Source organism: Sarcophilus harrisii, chromosome 1 (genome assembly GCF_902635505.1).
Source record: "Sarcophilus harrisii chromosome 1, mSarHar1.11, whole genome shotgun sequence".
In the NCBI taxonomy this organism is placed as follows: Eukaryota; Metazoa; Chordata; class Mammalia; order Dasyuromorphia; family Dasyuridae; genus Sarcophilus; species Sarcophilus harrisii.
In genome coordinates, this window is record NC_045426.1 from 194199486 (window position 1) to 194221436 (window position 21951).

The 21951-nt window shown below is 31.4% G+C and overlaps 1 protein-coding gene across 5 annotated transcripts in view; it reads right to left on the reverse strand.

The window, feature by feature from the left end:
* CHD1 (chromodomain helicase DNA binding protein 1) overlaps nucleotides 1–21951 on the reverse strand; it is a 110099-nt gene that overhangs the window by 11262 nt on the left and 76886 nt on the right. For 3 of the 5 annotated variants that reach the window (XM_031968190.1, XM_031968198.1, XM_031968203.1), the window contains 6 exons: nucleotides 19888–20010; nucleotides 19361–19489; nucleotides 18653–18916; nucleotides 17935–18075; nucleotides 13285–13463; nucleotides 11841–11937 (listed from right to left, as the gene is read on the reverse strand). In XM_031968190.1, coding sequence (XP_031824050.1) covers nucleotides 11841–11937; nucleotides 13285–13463; nucleotides 17935–18075; nucleotides 18653–18916; nucleotides 19361–19489; nucleotides 19888–20010 — 933 coding nt within the window. Of the gene's footprint in view, nucleotides 1–3532; nucleotides 4992–11840; nucleotides 11938–13284; nucleotides 13464–17934; nucleotides 18076–18652; nucleotides 18917–19360; nucleotides 19490–19887; nucleotides 20011–21951 lie in introns of those variants that run through there. The other 2 variants (XM_031968218.1, XM_031968211.1) reach the window with 2 other exon arrangements.

Below are 21951 nucleotides of genomic sequence, written 5' to 3' on the forward strand. Positions count from 1 at the left end.
GGTTAAGAAATAGTGAATAGCTATACCTTGCTCCCTGCTGTCAGTAAATCTTTGTTCCATCTACTCTGAGCAGCAGTAACATATATATATATATATATATATATATATATATATATATATATATATTTTTTTTTTTTTTTTTTGGATGCTACTCTTTCCCAATCCCCCTAAATGTACCTTTGAAAAACCTTTGTTTGAATTTCCTTCAATTTCTTAACCTATTTTTCAGGACAATGGAAAATGCTACACTCATATTCCTACTCTGTTTACCTGTTCTTACTTTTGAATTCTATGCTTGTCTTTAAAAAAAAATCTAAATTGATCTGTGGGTTCCATGTATATACAGTTCAAAAACTTCAGATAACTGTTGGAATTACTGGTATTTTCCTCTTTGTAACCAAAATTTCACTCTTTCCCATCTCTTGTAAGTTGATTTTTCCCTACATAATTTTAGTCCCCAAAATCTAGCCTGATTCTAAGGATCAAAATGTGATTTACTCTATTCTTTATTATTCTTGTCTCTAACACCCAAAATCTCACAGGCGGAATCATTCTTGTTAGCTTTATTAAGCTCGTTAGCTTTGAAAGATGAATTATCATTAAGGAAAATAAAGAAATTACTGTGTTCTGCTTTTGGGAAGGAGTTCCAGAAGATTTCTGAATATTTGAATTCCTTAATTGTGTTCACTCATGCCTATGCTAGGCTTGAGATTTATCTCCCTCTTTCTGTTGAGGTGTTCCTGTAAGATACTTAATGATAAAATTGCTTGTTTCTTTACCCAAATGCTTCTCCCTCTTTGCTTCCTGGATTACTTTATATTATCACATTAAACACAAAGCTAACCAGTTTAATCTACCTTGTTTCTTTGAATAAGGCATCTTCATTATCATATTCCAAATCATGGATATCATCTCATCAAATCTCAATGACACATGTCAAAATTTGTTTACTTGTATATTAGAGCATTTAAGTACTTCTTGTTTTTTATCTAAAATGTATTTAGACATTTCAGGTCATGAGTTTTACTATTGCCTCCTTTCTTGAATATTTTCCTCTTGCTCTTCTTGTCTAAAATACTATTTTTATTCATTTTAGCTACTTTCGATGATATCTAGATTGCAAGATCTAAACAGACATTTTCCCCTTCCCCATTATTTTTATTGCTTAAAGCCCTTTTGATTAGATTTGTAGGGAACTCTGTTAATAATCTTTTTAATCTTGATTTAGTATAACAAAACCCTAGTGAGGAATGTGTCATTCCTATATTTTAAGCCACTGCCCAGAAGCTCAAAACCTCTTTTCAAACACTACCTCCTTAGCCACCATTTGATTCTTCCTAAATTAGTTTTTCTCTTTTGCTTCCCTTCCTTGGCAAGAGCAAGGCAAACACAACCTGTGCTTTAAAGGTCTTCGGTTTCTTTGCTAAAAGTTCATTTATCTGAAGCAATTTTTTAGGTTGCTTCTAACAACCACAATTGTGATTATCACCAGAAGTGTGAAATAGCAATTTTGATAAGTGTTCAGAGGTTTGTCTTCAATACATACCAAGAAAACAACAGGTTCTCTGCTGTTATTAGGTTAACAAATAGATGCTTTAGTACCCATCAGTAAGAAATTGCCAACTGCTGCTTCTCTTTGCTTCTTCCTGTGATTCTTAATGACTATGGCACAATGATATCGTTATTTGGAGGGCAAAGTGCTGCTTCCTTCTCACATCATTTACCTTTCTCTTCAAGAAAAACCTCAAATTTTTTTTTTTTTTTTTTTGTTTAAGAGATTTTAGCTGGGATTTCCCCTCCTTTTCTTTGTGACACTTCTCATCTCCAAACTCCTAACAAAAGTGAAATAACATTCTCCATGGCAGCCCTATTTTCCCCTATTAAAGCCCCACTTCTGTTTCCTTTAGGAACCCATCATTATGCCCAACAACTAAGAGTATGGAGAGACATCCCTTAAATTTCTTTACCTCCGCCTTTCAGGAAGGAGCCTAATCTACACTTAGTGGGAAAGGAGTAGGGGAAATTCAGTGGAGCACTTAAAAGCATTTAACAGCTGCATCTTACCTTTTTAACAAACACATTCGAGTTTCCAGACAGACTGGCTTACTTGGTGTTCTCTGACCAGCGCATTATCTCTTGCTTCCATGACTTTCCTCATCTCCATATCAAAAACCCTATCTCCAACAGGTTCCTTTCCTAATAGCCGCCTCAAATAACCACATGTGCATATGGTTGTCTTATCCATCAAAAGGATTTAAAACAGAAAGCAGAGCTTATTTCTCATTTTGTTTTTGTATTCCCAGAACTCAATAAAATGTAAATGCATACTAAAAACTTCTTTGATTAGGGGAAAAACTATGCCGTGGTAGTTTCTGAAAATTCTCCTTTCCTCTTCATTGTGAATTTGCCTCATTCATTTTTTATTATAACAATTTGAATTTCTTACATACATGCTCTTTTGCGGGGTTGCAGGGACAGCAGGATGAGAAGCTAATTCATTAGCATCTATATAGTTAGTTAATTAAAAAGAAACTTATAGCAAGACAAATTACATTCAAAACAACTTTAAGAGATAAAAATATGTGGAAATTAATCTACCAAGATTCATTCATGACTTACTTAACTACAAAACATTATTTACAAAAATAAAGCTGAGACTTCAAATACTGGAAAGATAATAATTATTTATGGATGGGATGGATATGCCAGCATAATAAATATGACAATAGCAACTAATTTATAGATTCAGTGTTATGCCAATCTAACTTACAAGTATTTATTTTATAAAATTAGTAGAATAACAATTGATTTGAAAGAAAAAAGGTATAGAATCTTGAGGAAAGCTAATTAAATAAAACCATGTAGGAATGAATATGACCTAACGCTATCAGATGTGAAATGATTATTATTAAGATAATCATCAAAATTATTTGATACTGGTTAAAAAATAGATCAGCAGACTACATAAGCACAACTCAAAAATAAATGAACATAGTACCCCAGTATTCAATAAAGTCCAAACATATAAATTACTAAATTACTTATATGACAAGAACTGCTAGGAAAGATGGAAAATGGTATGGAAGAAAATAAATTTAAACTAATACTTATGATATATGACAGTAAGCTCCAAATAGACAACGGATATAAACAGTCATGTTAAAAAAATGTAGAAGAAAATGGAAGACGATGCTATTAACAACCAAGACTATGGTGGGAATTCTTTAAAACATTTTTCTTTAAAAAGGGATAAAAATGACAGATTAAATAGACAACTCTGACTATGTAAAATGATAATAATGACAATAATAATTTAAAAAAAAAACAACAAAAATCAAAGTAGCTAGGTTAAGAGAAAATGCTAAGGGGAAAAAAGTCTTATTAGATCTGATAATACTTCAATGAATTTATTGATGCAAGTATTCCTGCTAACAATAAAGATCATAATCCATCCTTGCTTGTGTATCCTATTGAAACTACTGTTTATGTTCCCCTAAGTTTGCCAATGGGGAGGGAGCTACCTAAAATTGTGGGGTGCCCTTCTTGCATGGGCTATGTTTTTTTTTTTTCAGGTATTTCTTATCCTAGACATGTTAATGTCATAATTTCATTTTTAATAAAACATTCCTCAGATAATATCCTTCCAACTTGTGCTTCCTTGGTTTCCTTCAAGTCCCAGCTATAATCTCTAAAGACAAGAAGTCTTTACTAATACTTCTTAATTCTACTGACTTCCCTCTGTTAGTTATTTTCTGTTTATCTTGTAAATAGCTTGTTTGTATGTTAAGTGTTTGCTTACTCTCTCCCCTATTGATTATGAGCTTATTGAAAACAGGGACTGTCTTTTTGCCTTTTTTTTTTTTTTTGGTATCCCCACAGTAGATGCTTAATAAATGCTTATTGATTGCACAGAGTAGATGTTTAATAAATGTTTATTGACTGATTGATTGGCCTTTTGTTTCAGAAAAAGCTTAGGGGGGGTCACTGAAATATTTTGCAATTTCTTAAAAGACAATCCAGCTCCTTTTCTTCCTCCTATTCAATTCTGAGCCCAGCTCACTGTCTATTTGCAGTTATCTATAAACACACATGAATATGCGCGCGTGCACACACACACACACATACACACACGTACACACGCGCAAACTTGCAAGAAAAAAACAGCGAGAGCAAGGTAGAAAGGATATATTCTATAGGTTGTCTTAACTGAATGACATAATCTTAGCAATAGGCATCATTCATCTACTTGGTTTTTCCTGTGTGAATAATTAGGCCAAAGTCTTGAGAGTGATTAGGAATCTCATTTAAGAGACTCTACAATGTTCTGGGGTTTAATGCAATCAATACAATGCCAAATGGAACACCAGGAAGACCTTACCATCTATAGGTAATCCCTCTTTAATTTAAACACTAACACATCTCCCTCCATTAGTGTAGAACATTTTTGACAGGCATAGATCTCCCTATTTAATGGTTCACTTGATATGGTAATAACAAGATCAAACAAGGTTATCTTCTTTGTTTATCTTTCAAAGAATTTCATAGAATTATGACATGCGTAGGAGACAAAATGTTGGAGAAGTTTTAAGGTGGCATTTGCTCTACCAAATCAAATGCTTTTCTACTCAACAACGGGATCCTGTATTTTGTACATCTTTCAAAAATCTGCATGATGACAAAAATGTGGTCTACTGTAGAATCACATGTTAAAAAACATACCAGTCCCTTTTAATACCTTCAAAAAGCCTGTCATTGATGCACGTGCAGGTTACTCTCATTCAAAAATCTATGTAGATGGAAAAATTTGTCACCATTAAAAAAAAAAGAGGTAAAAGTTTTCTGTTTGTTTTTGCCATTCTTAGCATCTTTCCCTCCTTTACCCACACTAAGAAATGACTCCTCAATGCCCTCAAGACTGTTGATCAAATATAAACAAGAGTCTGTGTTGGAGGCTTCTACCAGGTTTGTTTTCTTCAGTACAATTCCGCTTTCTGAAAAAAAAAAATACATCTAAGACTATCTTTGATGGCGAAAATAATTTATTATAAAAATATAGATCTTATCCATTTTTTGTCTGTATATTCTTCTGGTGTCATCATAAGGGCAGCCCTCTGGATAATTTAATTGGGTCTCTCAAAAGCTTTCTTTAATCCTATTTTTCATTTGATCTTTTCTTTGTTTTAAGGAGTAGTATAGCTCATAAGCTTTCACTGATCTTCTCTATAACATTTAACAAATGAACTTATATTCCAAACTAACCCTGACAGTGGCTGTATTACCAACAAAGCTATCAATGGGTTGTTGACTGATGGTTTTTGAGATATTTTGGTCTCCCTGCTTTGACAATTTATATTAATTAGGTTTCTATGCAAAACTTCCACAGTCTTTTCTGTCACTGATTTCCTTTTTTTTTTTTTTAAACATCTTATTTAAAATGATTTATTCATTCATTTATTAATTTCACTACACACCAAATGGGAATTTATTTACACATTAATAAATAGCTAAGTCAGAGTTCTCAGACTGATTTTCCTCAAGAGATCCCAAGCCCCTTGGTCCAGCAAGCACTTCACACTTGGAACAGAAATCTAATTTTTAATTCCTACTTTTATAGGCTATGTTGCCCCCACCGTCATAATAAATCAAGCAGTTCCAATAGGACAAGGAAGAAACATACAGCCCTGCTGCTGGTATAAGTAGCCCTACTTTTACTTTACTTACATTTCTTCACCTTCTAGGAAACAACAGAGAAAAAAGGTTCTCAATAATGAGAGGCAGCTGAATAGGCCTCTGGGGTCAGTACTGCCAACCCTAATATAATGGGTTGTTTAAACAGGATGGACTGGTATTATTTAATTGCATGTATATATTTTCCCTTACTTTTCTAGTTTAGAATTATTCTATCAAATAGGTTCTCTAATTGTAAAGACAGATAATTTAACAATGCTCACCAGATGGGTAATAAGTAGGGTTCTGTTTATTAAAATATAATCAATTTAATGTTTTCTGACATTAAGATGCGTCATGTACTATATCTCCTGCTTATTTTCTTGAGGAAAATATTAATTAAGTATAGATGATGAGAATCTTTTCCAGTCTAAAGTCTACAGCCCTCTTATTCTTTAAACTATTTTTTCTAACACAATTTTGCCATGCTTGCCAATGTACTAAAGTCAATGAGCTTTGGACTGGACTTGTGACTTAAATTTTATGCAGGTACATGGGCACTTATTTGGCAACTTCTATGATACATGTTAGAGCATAAGTTGAAATTTCTATGGTAGTCTTTTTACAAATGTATACTCATGAGTACTATTATCCTCCACAAATATTTCTCTATGAACTTTGGACTGTGATAAAAGTAATTTCACCAACTTCTTTCGTTATCTCTCTAAATGAAACCTGAGCCATTCTTCCATTTAGCTCTACTTTCTATTGTCTTCTTGTTTTGTGTATAGTGAGTTATCAAGATTACTAATAATTACTTTTAGTAGCATGTCTAACAGTTGGTCTGTGCATAAACATTTGTAAGTTTTTATAGATATTCTAAAATCCATCTCGTTCTTATTCCTTTTTCTCTGATAAAAGTCTGACATACAAAATATATTAGAAAGTTACACACTTCCCAATTAGAAAGGGGAACCAAGATAGCATAGTATACAGAGTGCTGGACTCAAGAATTTGCAACATCTGCGTTCAAATCTGACATCATATGTTTATTAGGTAGGACAAGTCACTTAACCTGCCTGCTTCATTTCATCATCTATGAAACAGGAATAATAATAACATCCAATTGTAAGGATTGTTGTATAGATAAAATAAGGTAATATTTGCAAAGAACAAACCCTAAAGTGCTGCATAAATGCTAGCTAGCTATTATCAGATAGAAAGAATAGCATCAAAAAGAACTATAAGGTTTTGGTACTAAAGAACAGAAAAATAGAAAAGTGGAATAAACTGACACAAGTAAAACTCAGAAGTAAACACCCCAGTGTTAGATAAATTAAAGAACATAAATCAGTGGCAGATGTACTGAATAGGGAATTACACAAGAACTGGAAAGAATTTGACCATACACCACAGTAAGGTCCAAATGAAATTAGCTAAAAATAAAAAGTAACATGCAAAATATTAAGGCACTGATTGGTAATTAGATTTTACCATTTGAAGTAGAAGTGACAACAAAAAATAAAACAAATAATAATGTCTTAATTAGACAACCTTTGTCCTCAAAAAACAAAGCAAGGAGAATAAGAAAAGCTATTTATGGAGAAGATAATCTTTGTATTGATTATCTTAGCTAAAAATCTGATATCTAAGATACGTAGGGAAATGAGAAAAAAATAAAGAAATCTGACTTCAGTTTCCTAGAGAATAAATTGTTAAAGCGAATAAATTGTTAAAGCAAATAAGCAATTTTCAAAAGAAACGCAGAAAACCATGTAGTCCAAAATTACTAATAATCAGGAATTGAACTCTAACCTCACATATATTAAATTGGCAAAGAGAAGTTGATAAAAAATATTAGTGTTAAAAAAAGGAGTACAGGAACACTACTGTATCAATAGCATCAATGTGAACTACCTTGACCATTCTCAAAAACCATGTGGAATTATGGAAAAAAATTCTCATAATCATACATCAATTGGAGTGAAAAACTGGAAACAAGTAGATACCCACTGACTGGAGTGTATGAATATAATATAAAACCAGTGAGTCATTACATACTTTTATTTTATGAATGAAAATTTTTATGGGAAAAGGGATAGGAGGAGATGGACTTGATCTGAAAAAAAGAAATCAACTATAAAAATGATTGGAAAAGCTCTGGAATTGTGATGGTCAAAGATAATTTGAGGAGGAGAAATTTTAGAGCACTTGAGAACTTGAAGAACAATAAAGGTGGGAGGTGGACCACAAAAGTGTTAGAAATTTAAAAATAGGATGTCTTAGAGCTGAATAAGAACTTGATTGAAAGGAAAAGGTAATAGAAAAAAATCTTAGTACAAGGAACTGAGAAAGGAAAGGACAGATGAAAACCCACAGTGAAGATAAACAGTAGCATGACAATGTCTTAAGCTGAAGGCAGAAAAAGGAAATAGAAGAAGAAAAGTATTCAAGGAGAAAGTAGCTGAAATGATTATGTAAATAAACTAAATTAGACAGACAAAGTAAGGGGTTAATTAGACAGGGGAAAAGCAAATGTGGCTTTCAAAATTTAAGAAAAACCAAAGAGATTATCAAATATTAAAGACATGAGAATAAGAATAATAAATCTGGAATTATGTTCACCTACAAGTAATTTGTTAGAGGATTTTATGGAAGAGTTACTAGTAAGAAAGATAAAAACTTAAGAAAAACACTTCAAATAAATATGGCTAGGAGGGAATATTTTGCAGTTGCCTACACTGTTTTTATTTCTTTGATGACCAAGTGACTAAGAGGAGTTTTTCTCTTTTGTTTTAACTAAGACAAAAAAGATAACTTTCTAGATAATCGGAGTCAAAATCTTCACTTGAAAACTTAAAGAACTTTAGTGTGAAAATTAAGAAGGGAAAAAGAAAGGAATCTTGATCTTTGTCAGGAAGTTGGAATCACATCATAAAAGCAGAGCAAAGACAAGGTTTTATAAAATTTATAAAAATAATTTGAGCATGCTCTTAAAAAAATAAGCTGAATGTTCAAAGTTAGCTACTTGTCCTCAAGAAATGATTATTACATTCTAAATATTTTGTCAAGAGAAGTTACTTAAAAGATTAATAGCAGTGATGATGACTCCTTCTGAGGGGCTATCAAACCTGGTTACAAAAAATGTATATGATCTTCCCAAAACATGCATTCAGATAAGCTACATAAAGACTTGTTAAAACAAATGAGTATTATTCTCTTTTGATGATTCCCTTGGGTACAAATGATACTGCCAAAAGATCTATAAAACACTGCTCAAGATTATAAAGTTTTGGGCAAGAATGAAGACTTGAAGCAAGAGGTCACAATGTAGTTAAAGTGAAGAAATAAAAGAAAAAATACTTTTATTAAATGAAAAATTATTCAAGATTAACTATCCGAGAATGGGTCTTGAATCTTTGGATCACATCTTAAAATAATGGAACAAGCTCTTGAATAAGCATGAGATATAAACCCAGCGGGGTGCTGTGGCAGCCTTTATTAGCTTTTGTTTCAGCATGAAAATTTGTACTTCAGAAATCAGTAAATGCTACAAATAAAAGCTTGATCTGTTATTTAATTAACTGCTAAACATATCAAAGTGATGAAGAAAATGGTAATGATGAATACTGAACTTAAAAGTGTGTTGTGCACATATATTTTCCCCCATAAGAACCAAATGTTAAACATTTACCATTATAAACTCTTGGACATATCTAACTAGGGCTAGTAAGAACAAAACTGCCTAAATTTCTGTGCATCAAATTGAAAGGATTATAAGATGAAAAGGGAAAATTTACTTATGCATCAATCTAGACTCTTAAGTAGTAGCTTAAGTAAGATTAGTAACTGAAGTATCCAGAAGTTCATATAGTAAAATCTAAGAAAGGAAACAGTAATAAAATCAATGGCCTCATGTGTCCTTATATATTTATACAAAGTATGGGCAAAAAACATATACTACAGATCCTAAGGTGGTGAGAAAAATATAATCTTATGGCTCAAATCACTAATACACAGGAGATGAAGCCCCTGACTGAAACATGTATAACTTTGGTCAAAAGAAACAGTGGGGTATGATAATATATAAGAAAATGTACTGAGGTCAAAGCAACTTCAAGAAATAGTAGTGAAGGAGCCAGAAAGTACCATTTTTAATTTGGTCTCTGGTATTTTAGCCAATTAATGTCCTCATAAGCCATGGAAAAAAGGCTATGATATGAGGGGTGCCACTTACACTTCAGAAGCATAAAAGCAGGAGCATAGTCAACCAAATCCCAGTGCTATTTATCCCACAAATCTCACAAATGCTAGTATCTATGTTGGTACTGATGGATGGATGCTATGTGATCTGAGATTCTATGGATCCAGGTATAGTTCACTGCCTTACCTACAAACACCTGAGAAATCCCTTCGTAATTGATCCACACATTTACCAATAGTCCAAGTGCTTGCTGATACTACAAAACACTTTTCAGAATATGTGTGTTGTCCTAAGGCTTGTTCTTTTCCTTTCTTGAAGTGGTTACAGACTTACAATAAGAAATAAACATGACAGATCCTCTCATCTTTCTAATCAAGTTCCAAATAAAGCCCTGTCTGATATTAGCCCCAAACATGGGATGAAATGAGCAAGATGAAATTTAGTATGAATAAATGTAAAAATTACATGTGAATTAAACTGAACTTTCTGACAGCAAGCTTGTTTTTTGCCTTTCTCTGGTATCTATTTAGTATAGTGTCTGGCATGCAGTAAGTACTTAATAAATGCTTGTTGATTTGAACTGACTGAAAAATAAAAGGAAAAACAGTAATTTGGGGATGGGGGGCAAGGAAGTTGTTTTTAGTCAACTACTAGCTCAATATAAATCAAATTGTGGCATGCAACCAAGAAAGTGAATGTGATTTTAGTCTATGATGAGTGTCATATAGCTGCAGAGAATAAGATATAGTTCAGTTGTATTCTGCATTGTCTATTCAGTTCTAAGGGACACATTCAAAAAAGTACAAAGATGATTCTGAAAGCATCCAGAGGAGGGCAACCATGATGAATTCTGAAGGAAGAGGGTGTATTTAACCAGGAAAAGAGAAAACTTAGGGGATACATGAGAGCCGTTTTCAAGCATTTGAAGGGTTGTCACTTAGAATGGAGATTAAACATGTTTTCCTAGTTTCTAGAAGAGATATAGTTGAAATATATTGACGTTTCAAAAAAGCAAATTTAGGCTTAATTGGAGATACAAAAAAATGAAATATGTTGCATTTAGTAAGTAATCTTTTCCTCTTTATTGAAAGTTTTCAAATAATGGCTTGAAAATCAATTTCTGGATATATTGCAGAGAGAAGTTTTTGTAGTTGGACCAGATGGCTACTGAGGTGCCTTCCAAATTTGAAGTTCTATGATTCTGTCAAGGGACTAATATGAAAGCTTTCAGAAACGTGGGAAGACTTATATGCAATAAAGTAGAAGACTTATATGCAATAAAGTAGCATAAGAAAAGCAAAAGCAGAAGAAAACTATATACAATGATATAAACAAATACAACAATAAAACCCAGAATAATTCAGCTTAAATGCAATGACCAATACTGATTTAAGAAGACTAGTGATTAGACTTATTAAAAAAACAAACAAACCCCAAAACCAAACCAAACCAAATCACAAGAACACCTCTTTCCTATTTATAAAGATGGGGAAAGCAAAGCTACTTAGATATTGCTTATGGTGTTTAATGCAAGTTATTGTATTGTTTAGTTTTATGTAAAGGTTTATCTCTGCTACATTGAAGAGATCAATAGGAAAGTTTATTTGGGGAAATTATTCCAGCTTGAATGACAGAAGGCATTGATAAAAGCAGTGAAAGAAAAAAAAATGTGCTATACACACAAAGGTAAAGATATGCATATTCTACCTACAAAAATGAGCGAGCCTCATCTTACTGTTATAAAATGCTACTGCCTTGTCAGAATTAGAGGCACTGTTCTTCTGAAACTAATTGCCACATATTATGTGGTTCTGCAAAATCTTGTGCTTTTCACAACCAATTAACACTCTTCAACAGGTCACAAATGCATCTGAATGTGGGCTCTTAGAAAATATATTTTTAGTTTCCTCAGACTGTTCTTTGAAAATTCATGAAAGTAAGTTTATGGGGGAAAAATATAACTGATTACCTGAGAGTCTTGCCGTTTTTTAATTGCATGCTTATATAATTTGTGTAGTTTCCTTGCATCAAATTCTGTAAACTTGGACACAAAAATCCACAAATTCCTAGAAGAAACAAATTGTTAATTTTTATGAAAAGCAATTTTATTTTTTAAAAAAATCATGTTTCTTTTTTTTTTTTTTTCCATTTTATTTGATGGAAGACAGATGAGTTTCTGTTAGTTATCTAGTGGAAACTCTCTCAAACTGCATGTCTGAGAAGACACATACACATTATAGGCTTCCAAAATGAACTTCATTTTAAATTATTTAGGATGGAAAGTAGTAATGACATTTTTATTGTACTCTGAATTTTTAAATCTCCAAGGACATCTTTCTAACCTATTTAAGGCCTATCAATCTGCTATCAGCTACCTTTAGATTTATCTCAAACCACTGTTGTGTTCGAGCCAAAATGAGCCATTCACTGCCCCCCAAAATATTCTATCTCCCATTAAACTTTTGCACAGACTGCTACACGTTTAGTTATTGAAAAGTAAAGAACCATACTATAAAACAAAAACACCACATACTTTATGCCAAGCCTTCTGCTAAATATTTTGCAAATATTCGCATTTGAACCTTGCATTAAAAGCTGGAAGGTTCTATTATTATCTCAATTTCTAAGTTGAGAAAACTAAAGCCAACAAAGGTTAAGTGAGTTGCCCAGCTAATAAGTACTTAACATTGGATATGAACTCATGAGAAAGGTCCCATATATAAAGAAAATTTAATGAAGCACTTTTTTATAGTAGCAAAAAATTAAAAATTAAATGGGAAAGGGCTAAACAGATGACTATAATAAAATATTACTACACCATACAGAAATGCCAAATGTGAAAAATTCAGTGTAACATTGGAAGACTTGTATGAATTGATAAAGAGAACAATTTATACAAGAAACCAAATAAAATGAAGGAAGTAACTCCAGAAGACATCAAAACTCGCATCACTGAAGTAAGCAATCTTGACTTCAGAAAACTGATAGTCAAACTTACTTTTTCCTCTCTTAAAAGAATGTTGGCTTAGAGATATGAAGTGAAGCATAAATTGTCATTTATGACCAATGTCAGCTTGTTTTCTTTGTTAAACTTCTTTGCTCCAGTGTAAGTTCCTATGTCTTTTGCTCCAAGGAGTTAAAAAGGGGGATGAATTATTATTTAGTAAAATCTTTCACATGTGGACTTTTGTTAATTTGGGGATTAAAAATACAATTGACAAGATAATGGCATTCATCACTTGCTTTTTCAAAGGTTCAACTGCCACCTAGTGGTTTAATACAAAACCATTAGAAGGACATAATGCCACACTACAATATCAATTTGAGCAATATAACTTTGAAATTAATTCAAGTTACAATATGCAAATGGATAATATCTAATTAGAGGTTAAGATCCTGAAAATATTACTTACTTTCTCCACTGTTTAATTTGTTCAGGATTTGTATATTCTTTCAGACATTCAGTGATATGATCACCAATTTTGATTAGACACTGTCTAGTATGTTCCAGCTGTTCTCTTTCTGAAAGTCCCTTTTCAGGTCTATCAAGTTGTTTTAGGGCGGCTTTGACAGGCCTCATTCTTTCTTTGCACTGAAAAAAAAAAAAAAAAAAAAGGAGGGGGGAAGGTTGGAGGAGGGAGAGGGCACAGTTTAATATATTAAAACGACAAATTCCAAAAATATCATTCATCTTATCAATGATATTTATAATAGATACATATAGAATTATCCTAATTAAACAATCAAATTAAACAAAATAATCAAAATAAATAAAATTAAATAATAAAATTTATTTCACAGTTCCTATGTTTTACTTCAGGTTGTCTTTTGTAAAAGTAATAATTTATATACAGTTTAAAATCACCATTCATATTGAAATATAGTAAAAAAAATACTAAATTATTCTTGATACAATTATAAAAAAAATTATATTAGTAGATACAATTATAAAGTTTCAGATACTATAAGATGAATTCTTTTTTAGAATTATCTTCAATTTTCTATAATAACTAAGGCATATATTCTTTCAAAGAAATGAAAATCAAGGGTAAAGATTTATATACTGCTGTATGGTACAAATGAATATTAATATGCCAGTCATAAAATCTATATAGTAATTAACAAATATGATCAATATCTGTGTTCCTTAAAAACTACCAAGGCAAAATGCCAGTCAAAAGACTGTTGTTGACTTGTGTTGAAATTGTTGTCACTGTTCAAGATCTTTGAATAAAAGCCTTTAAGTAAGGGCTCCTTTCTAGGATACATTCTGGGTGCAAAGTACCTTTTTCTATATCATTTTGGTAAGTCGTTATACTCTTGGCAATTATTTCTTTCTTTTAGTATAATATTTACTTGGACAATCAGATGTTACACCAGATTTGGAAATAACCTAAAAGTGCCTGTCAATACTAATCATTAAACATTGTTCTAATTGTCAAGATGAGCGGTTTCAGAAAAAAACAAAACAAAAAAATTTCTCAGATGATATTTTGGTCCACAGCATCAATGAATTCATGATTCATCATATAAATAATACCCTCATGCCATAACTGACTGAAACTATAACCACAGTAGAATTTCTGGTTGATGGAGAGTACACCAATTTAAGTACAAGCTTTCTCAGGGACACAAACTTTATACCACTTGGTAAACCAGAGACATATGACAAAATAATAGGGACTGAACTTGTTTAGTTTAAGATGGTTATCAGCCATCAAAATCAACGTTATAAAAAGCCACCAAAATGTATATAAATTGTGACTTGGATTTTGTTTTCATCTTTTACTGGCATACAGTAACGGGAACTGGCACAAACTTTATCTATTAATTTATAGAGCATTGATGCTAAATGGAGTGGAATGGATAGTCGAGTCTAACTACTTCTCCAACCCTTGGAACTAGCCTTCTGAACTTATTCATATTCATTCAATGCCATTCATCAAAAATTTATTATGCACATACTTTGTTTAACACACTGCACTATTCACTAGGGGAGAAGACGCATAATTTAAATAAGACATAGACCCTGTCCTCATGGAACTTATAGCTTAGTAGGGCATATAACAAAACAAACAATATTAAAAAATAAGTATTTAGGGAAAAGTTCTACGTGAGAGGGATGATCATTATGTATTTGTGTTTTCATGAATGATATCACATTTGAGAATGAAAGTAGTTCTCCATTTATATATATGTATTTTATTTCACTAAAATGTATAAAAAGTAGCTAATGATGAGAAGTTAATAGGCATAGGACTTGAAAAAGAGAAAGAGCAGAAGACTTTCTTCATCCTCTTAGTTTATCCTGTGTGGATATATATCTAATTCTTTTGAATGTAGGTATCTTCCAAAACACTCTATGTCATCTTGGGGTTTGATGTAATCAGAATCATGACATCTGCAAACAGGAACATCTGAAAGACCTCAACATAAACAGTAAATCCTTCTTGTTGTGGACTTTGTACTGAAATCCACAGTTGTTATCTATCCCCTTGTTTTGTGTTTTGTCTGATATTTATTGTCAAAGGGTTATCAAATAAGTTCTTTTCTAAGGCCTTTTGAGTGATCTTAATGTATGGAGAAAAGATGCTTTGCTGGAAAAATTCTTGTAAGGTGGCATTTTCTTCTGCCGGATAAAATGCTTTCTTTTGCAATCAATAAACAAAAAGCATAATGGAATATTCTATTCTCTACATCTTAAAAAGTTAATTGTGAGATGATACAGATACAGTTTAATATTGAACACTGTTTACAAATGCTTATTTATTCCCTCTTCTCTTAACAGAGATCCCAAACTCATGTATAGATGAATTATTACAAAGTTTCCGTAAAAATATGCGTATTGGCACACAGGTCTGTACCTATTGATGTTCTCTTAGTCATCTTTTTTCCAATATTAATAAAATCTGAGAATTTTTTCTCCATGCTTTTAGTATCTTCTTCAGGAACCTTGTATATTGATTCCTCAGAATTTTCACAGTTTTATTACCTGCAGCATGGCTCTCCTCTATTATGTACATGGCTGCTTTTCATAATCTTTGTTCTCTTTAGTGCCATTTTCTATTTCCTTTCTTTTAAAAGTGTCATGACATTAAGGTTCAAAAATAGTGTCTTAATGAAAAGTTTATTTAAATGGTTTTTGCAATATTTTTCTATTTTCCTTCTGTTGGCATCCTCCTTCATATTCTTGAAATTCCTAGAGATGACTTTGCTTAGTTAGCAATCTTGCCATACTTTATTGGAGTCATCTTCCACTATTTCTCTATTTTATGACATGCTGTTGCTCATGACTATCCATTCATCTTTTTTTATTTTATTATTTTAAACTTAAATACAAAATGAGAAAAGGAAAAAAAAAAACATTTCCAAGTACACTGCAGACAGAGAGGATTCAATATAAAACAATAAATATCCATTCAAGAAAGCATATAATAAATACTATAGATTGTTTTCAAAGCCACCCAGCTTTCTTTCCTTGTTTGTTCTCTGCTCTGTACTTTTTAACTTTACTTTCCCCCCCTTCTTTCCATCACTCCATCTAAAGGCTACAGTTAATCTGGACACACACACACACACACAGATATACAAACTCACAGACACACATGAATTAATGATCTCTATTAATATTAAATATATGTATGCATGTGTGTATGTGTGTGTGTGTATATATATATAACTGATTCTCTGCCTTTAGAGAGTTTGCATTATAGTGCGATATTGCTGCATGTTGATAGATAAATATAGGATATATACCAAACAAATACAGTGTTAAGGCTGACAATAACTGAGGGAAATCAAGAAAGGTTCCCTGAAAGAAATGGTACTTTGGAAGATTTCTAAGAGGTAAAGGGAAGAAGGGAGCATGGGCATAAGGGGCAGCCTATGCCAAGACATGGGGAGGGGAGGGAAGGTGGACATAAAATGTCACGTACCACTGATAACTAGCCAATCAATTTGACTGGAAAGTATAATGAGTTATAAGATGTAGTATGTAATTATCTTGGAAAGACAGGTTTAGTCAGACTGTTAAAAAAATCAAAGAAAAGAGTTCCTAGCTTATCTTAATGGCAATGAGGGAGAGAGAATGGGATGTATTGTGGGGAGGGTAATATGAGGAGTACACACAGATCTGTGAACACTGAAGCTTGCTGATCAAGCTCCTAGATCAAGAAGGACATAATCAGATACTTTAGGAATATAAATATGGTAGCTGTGTATAGAATGGATTGCTGAGGGAAGAAAATTGAAGTAGGAAGACCAATTATGAGTCTAGGTGAGAAATGACAGGAGCCTGGGCAAAGGTGGCTGCAGTGTACATAGAGAAGATAGTGCCTAATACAGTTAAGTTGACTAATAAATGTTGGTTGACTGAAGTGAAAGGCAATAACACTATTTCTAGTGTTAGAAGTTCCAGAAATGATAGCTAAACAGAAGACAGATGAGTAAAACCACTAACAGATAATATCTATCAAATTTTTCAGTTCATTCATTCCTTGCTTTTTACAGCATCTAGATGTCTTTTGTTTCCTTCATGACCTTATAATTTCACATGTATGTATTTTCAAAGCAGTCTTGTTTGAGAAGATAGTACATATTTAGACAGCAGAGTACAATGAATCCTTTTGAAAGCTGAGGCTCCATATCTCATACTGTCTTACAACTAAGGCAACTTTTCCCAGACTAAATTTCCCTTAGGGAGCAATACAAGATATACTTTAAAAAAATCTTTAATTTCATCTATAGTAAAAGGTATTGTAAGTGAGAGAGTTTGACTAATTTAGATGACAAATGCTATAATTAAGAAACATAAGACCTTAGAGTTAGGAACAATTTAATAAAATGTATTCCATGTTCTTACTGAAAGTGACATTAAAAAAAAAAAACTCTTGTGAATAGCATAAATGACATTATGATGGGAATCGATTTGAATTACAGCATTATTCGATTTAACTCTAATATAAATATTTTTTTAATCTTTTAACTATAGATATCTAAATTATATAGTGTCAACCAAAACAATATTAAAATAACTCAATGTTGACAGAAAGCCTATTACTTACTACACTGAATGTCTTCTGATCCAGCTCTTCAGAATCCTCAGATATAGGAACTGGTTCCCCACTTGCAGTGATATGAACTGGAGCATCTGAAATTGTGGATTTCTTAGATTTTTCTTTGCTATCAGATTTGGTTTCACTGAGCTAAGGGGGGAAAAAAAGACAAAATAAACTAACTATAACAGAAAATATACCTTTTTAAACTTGTGACTCAATAGTCTCCTTACTAAATTTCTTCAAATCCTACCTCCCCCAAAATGATTTGGGGAAGTGAAAAATTAAGAAAATGTACAAATTTTCTATAATTTCTTTCTACATTAACCTCTGGCAAGTGACCTTGGCAAGTAATTTAACCTCTCTAAGCTTCAAATTTACTCAACTATAAAAATAGAATAATAATGCACTTATTAGTAATTCTAATATTACCTACCTAATAGGGTTGTGGTGAAGATTAAAATGAGACAATGTATGCAAAATAAAGCAATAGATGCAAAGTGTTAAGTACTACATAGATATTATTTTTAATAATATGAAGAACATATTCTCAATTTGTTTCCAAACTGTTTTTCTCTTCTGTTACCAGTAGAAATAGTACTTGAGGGGAAAGGTTTTCATTGAAACTAAAATGTTGGAAGAATTGTTAGACAGTATTTCTTCCCCACAATGTGAATATTTTATTCAATTTTCCATATTTTAAAGTTGCATAATGTGATTTTCATACCTTTTCTTCCTTTATGTCTTTGTCTTTCTGCATAGCTTCTTTTATTTTGCTTTCTCTTTTTTCTTTAATATCTTTTTCCTTTATATCTTTCTTATCCTCCTTTTCTTTTCTCTCCCTTTTAAGTTCTCTCTTATTTTCCTTTTCTTTTGCTTCCCTTTTTTCTTCTTGTTCCTTCTTTACACAAACATCTGGCTCAGATTTTTCTTCACTGTCTTTTTCTGCTTTTACTTTTCTATTTGGATGTTTCACAGAAGTGATCTCATCCTGCAAAGTGCAAAATTTGCACCATATTACTAACCAATTCTCAGTAATAGCTAACTAATTAAAAATCAATGATTCCCTTCTACAATAAAGAGCGCTTGCACAAATATGAAATCTGAGTGAAAGAACTTCAAATCCTGTTGATACATGCAAGCTTTTCTTGTAATAAAATGAAACCAAGTAGCCCCATCAAATATTCATAATGAAATAGGAAGGAAAAAAATTCAAATGGCAAATTTGAAAGGAAATTTTGAAAGAAAAATCTTTGGTGATGAGTAAACTTTGTATCAATTGAGCCATGAAATATGAGCCAGAAAGAGAATTTCCACGTGAGAAAACTATGGCAAGTATCTTAACTCAAATTATTAATTTAAATCATCAATAAGAGACTCACCAAATACCTTTAAAAGAGAAAAAAAAAAGTTATTTTAAAAAAATTATTCTCACCTTGTCATCATCTTCATCAGATTTGTCTGAAGGTAATGGAGAAGAATCACTTCTTATTTCTTCTCTCGTTTTAACAGTCTTCACCATTTTATTCTTCTTAGTTCTTATTTTCCTCCTCTTCGAATTTCCCTAAAAATAAGGATTTCACTTTTATACTCATCAACTCTCTAGAGAGTTGTGGAGAACTTAATTCATTACATCACAAATATTAACACCCATTTAAATTATTTTTAGTGACAAGCAATTAACAATCATAAAAACAGAGATACTTTCCTCTCTCAAGCTACCTTCTTCTAGCTATATCATTTCTCTAAATGTAATAAACCTTTGCCTTCTGATTCTACCATGTCCCTTCTAAAAAAGAGTCAGATATGTGGTATCACATTTCTGATATTTCCTGTCCTATGATTCACGATAAAAGATATTATAAAGAAATGAATAAAAAGGAGAAAGTAAAAATTAGATTTCAAATAATAAAACTTTTGATCAAATGTGTAGAAACCTAGTAGCAAACAAATTGTACTTACCGCACCAGAAAGTCTCTGGGCTTCTTTTTTTGCTAGATCTTTATTAAGTAATTTAATGAGGTAGTCTGCTCGAGTCTGCAACTGCTTTGCTTGGGGTTTTTTATCAGGATCATCTGGTAGAATCTGAAAAGTAATTAACTTTTAAAGTCTCATATTGAATTATTAATAACAACAGCTAACATTTATGTAATTATTTAATGATTACAAAAAACTTTATTAAATATATTATATCATCTGGTTTTCTATTTACTAACAGTACTGGTAAAAAGTTTAAAAAAGGCAGTGGAAAAAGATGATGTACAACATCTGCATCGACCCTTCTCCACAGGATTGGAAAGTTCTGACTGTTTTGTGGCAATGATCTCTCAAAGAATATAAAAACATTAAATAATATAACAAAGAAAAAGAATTTCTTCACAAATACAACTATTCTTTTAAAAACTCTTCAAGTTTTTATTTTTTATTAATTATTTTTTATTTATTTATATAATATTTATTATTATATTTATTTTATTATATATTATAAATAGTTATATTTATAATAATAAATAATAATTGTTTATTAATAAATAATATTTATTATTTTAAAAAATAAAATTTTTTTATTCCTTCAAAATAGGAATAAAAGAGATCAGTAGATTACACCAGGAAAACTACTGTGAAATTCTCTAATTTTTGCATTCATAGAAGGGCTCTTACTATAAAATAAAACAGAATTTACTATAAATCTTCACATTGTATATTAAAAAATTGTTATACACTATGCAGTGATCATTCATGTATGTATGTATGAATGTATGATCTCCTAAACATAGTAATATATGTTATCACTGATATGGAGATACCAGTAAATAACTTTATAAACATATATTTTCTTTGATAAAGATTAACAAATTTAATATAAATTTTAAAACTTTAAATTAAAAAAAAAAGTTTTTCTCTCTCTGACAATTCAAAATAAATTGATATTAAATAATTCTGTTGTAAAACTTTTTCCTCACCCGAAACTTAAATCTGATTCTTTCTAATATCTATCTATTGCTCCTAGGGGCTGGGAGGAACTAGTTTAATTCCTGTTCAAGGTGAAAGTTTTTTAAATACTTGAATACAACTATCAATGTAATGCTCAAAACTAAACACAATATTCCAGATGTGGTCATACCAATACAAAAGATACTAGGACTATGATTTCCCTATTCTAGATTTTATCCTTCTGACTTACTAGGTTTTTGATCCTCTATGATTAAAGTCTAGAAATGTATTTAATCAAAACAGAAATGTCAAATTTATTTTAAAAAATGCTAACACACACTATTGACTTAATATTGAGTTTCCAATCTACTAATGCTCTCTGATCATTTTCAAACTACCTTTTAGTCATTTCTCCCTCAACTTATCTATTATGATTAATTTTTTCACTAATAGAACTATTACATTTATTTCTATTAAATTATATCTTATTCAACAACAGTCTAACCTTTCAAGGTATTTTTGTATTCCAACTCTGATAACCAAGATGTTAGTTGTTTTCCCATATTATGCCATTTATATATTTAGTAAGCATGCAATTCACATTTTTTCTAAATCACTGACAGAAAAAAGAGAAGTCTTACTCTAATGACAATATTGGTTGTGTTTTTTGTCTTTATTGATCCTTACCTGAAATATTTTTCACTACACTGCTCCCTATTCTGGCTTCCGATTTTCCTCACATGAATATATCTTCTTAACATATAATGATATGATGACTCATTTTTTTGATCATTTTATTTCTTTTGAATGTCTACATTTAAAGAGTCATACTTTATGCATAGGTCTCATCCTACAAATATCAGTAATACTTAAGAGAGATCAAATTTGCTATCTTTCATTAGGCCCAAATTTGCTTTGAGCCCCTGGTACTTAGAAAGATTCAAGTAACCTAAAATTTTAAAGCATCTGAAGTTTTGAAAAATGTCAACATTTTCTGGCAATTTTTTCAGATAACTGTAAACATTTATCAAAAATTCATATTTAAAAATTTACTAATCTAAAATTTTAAAAAATATATTTAGAGTAAGGGGG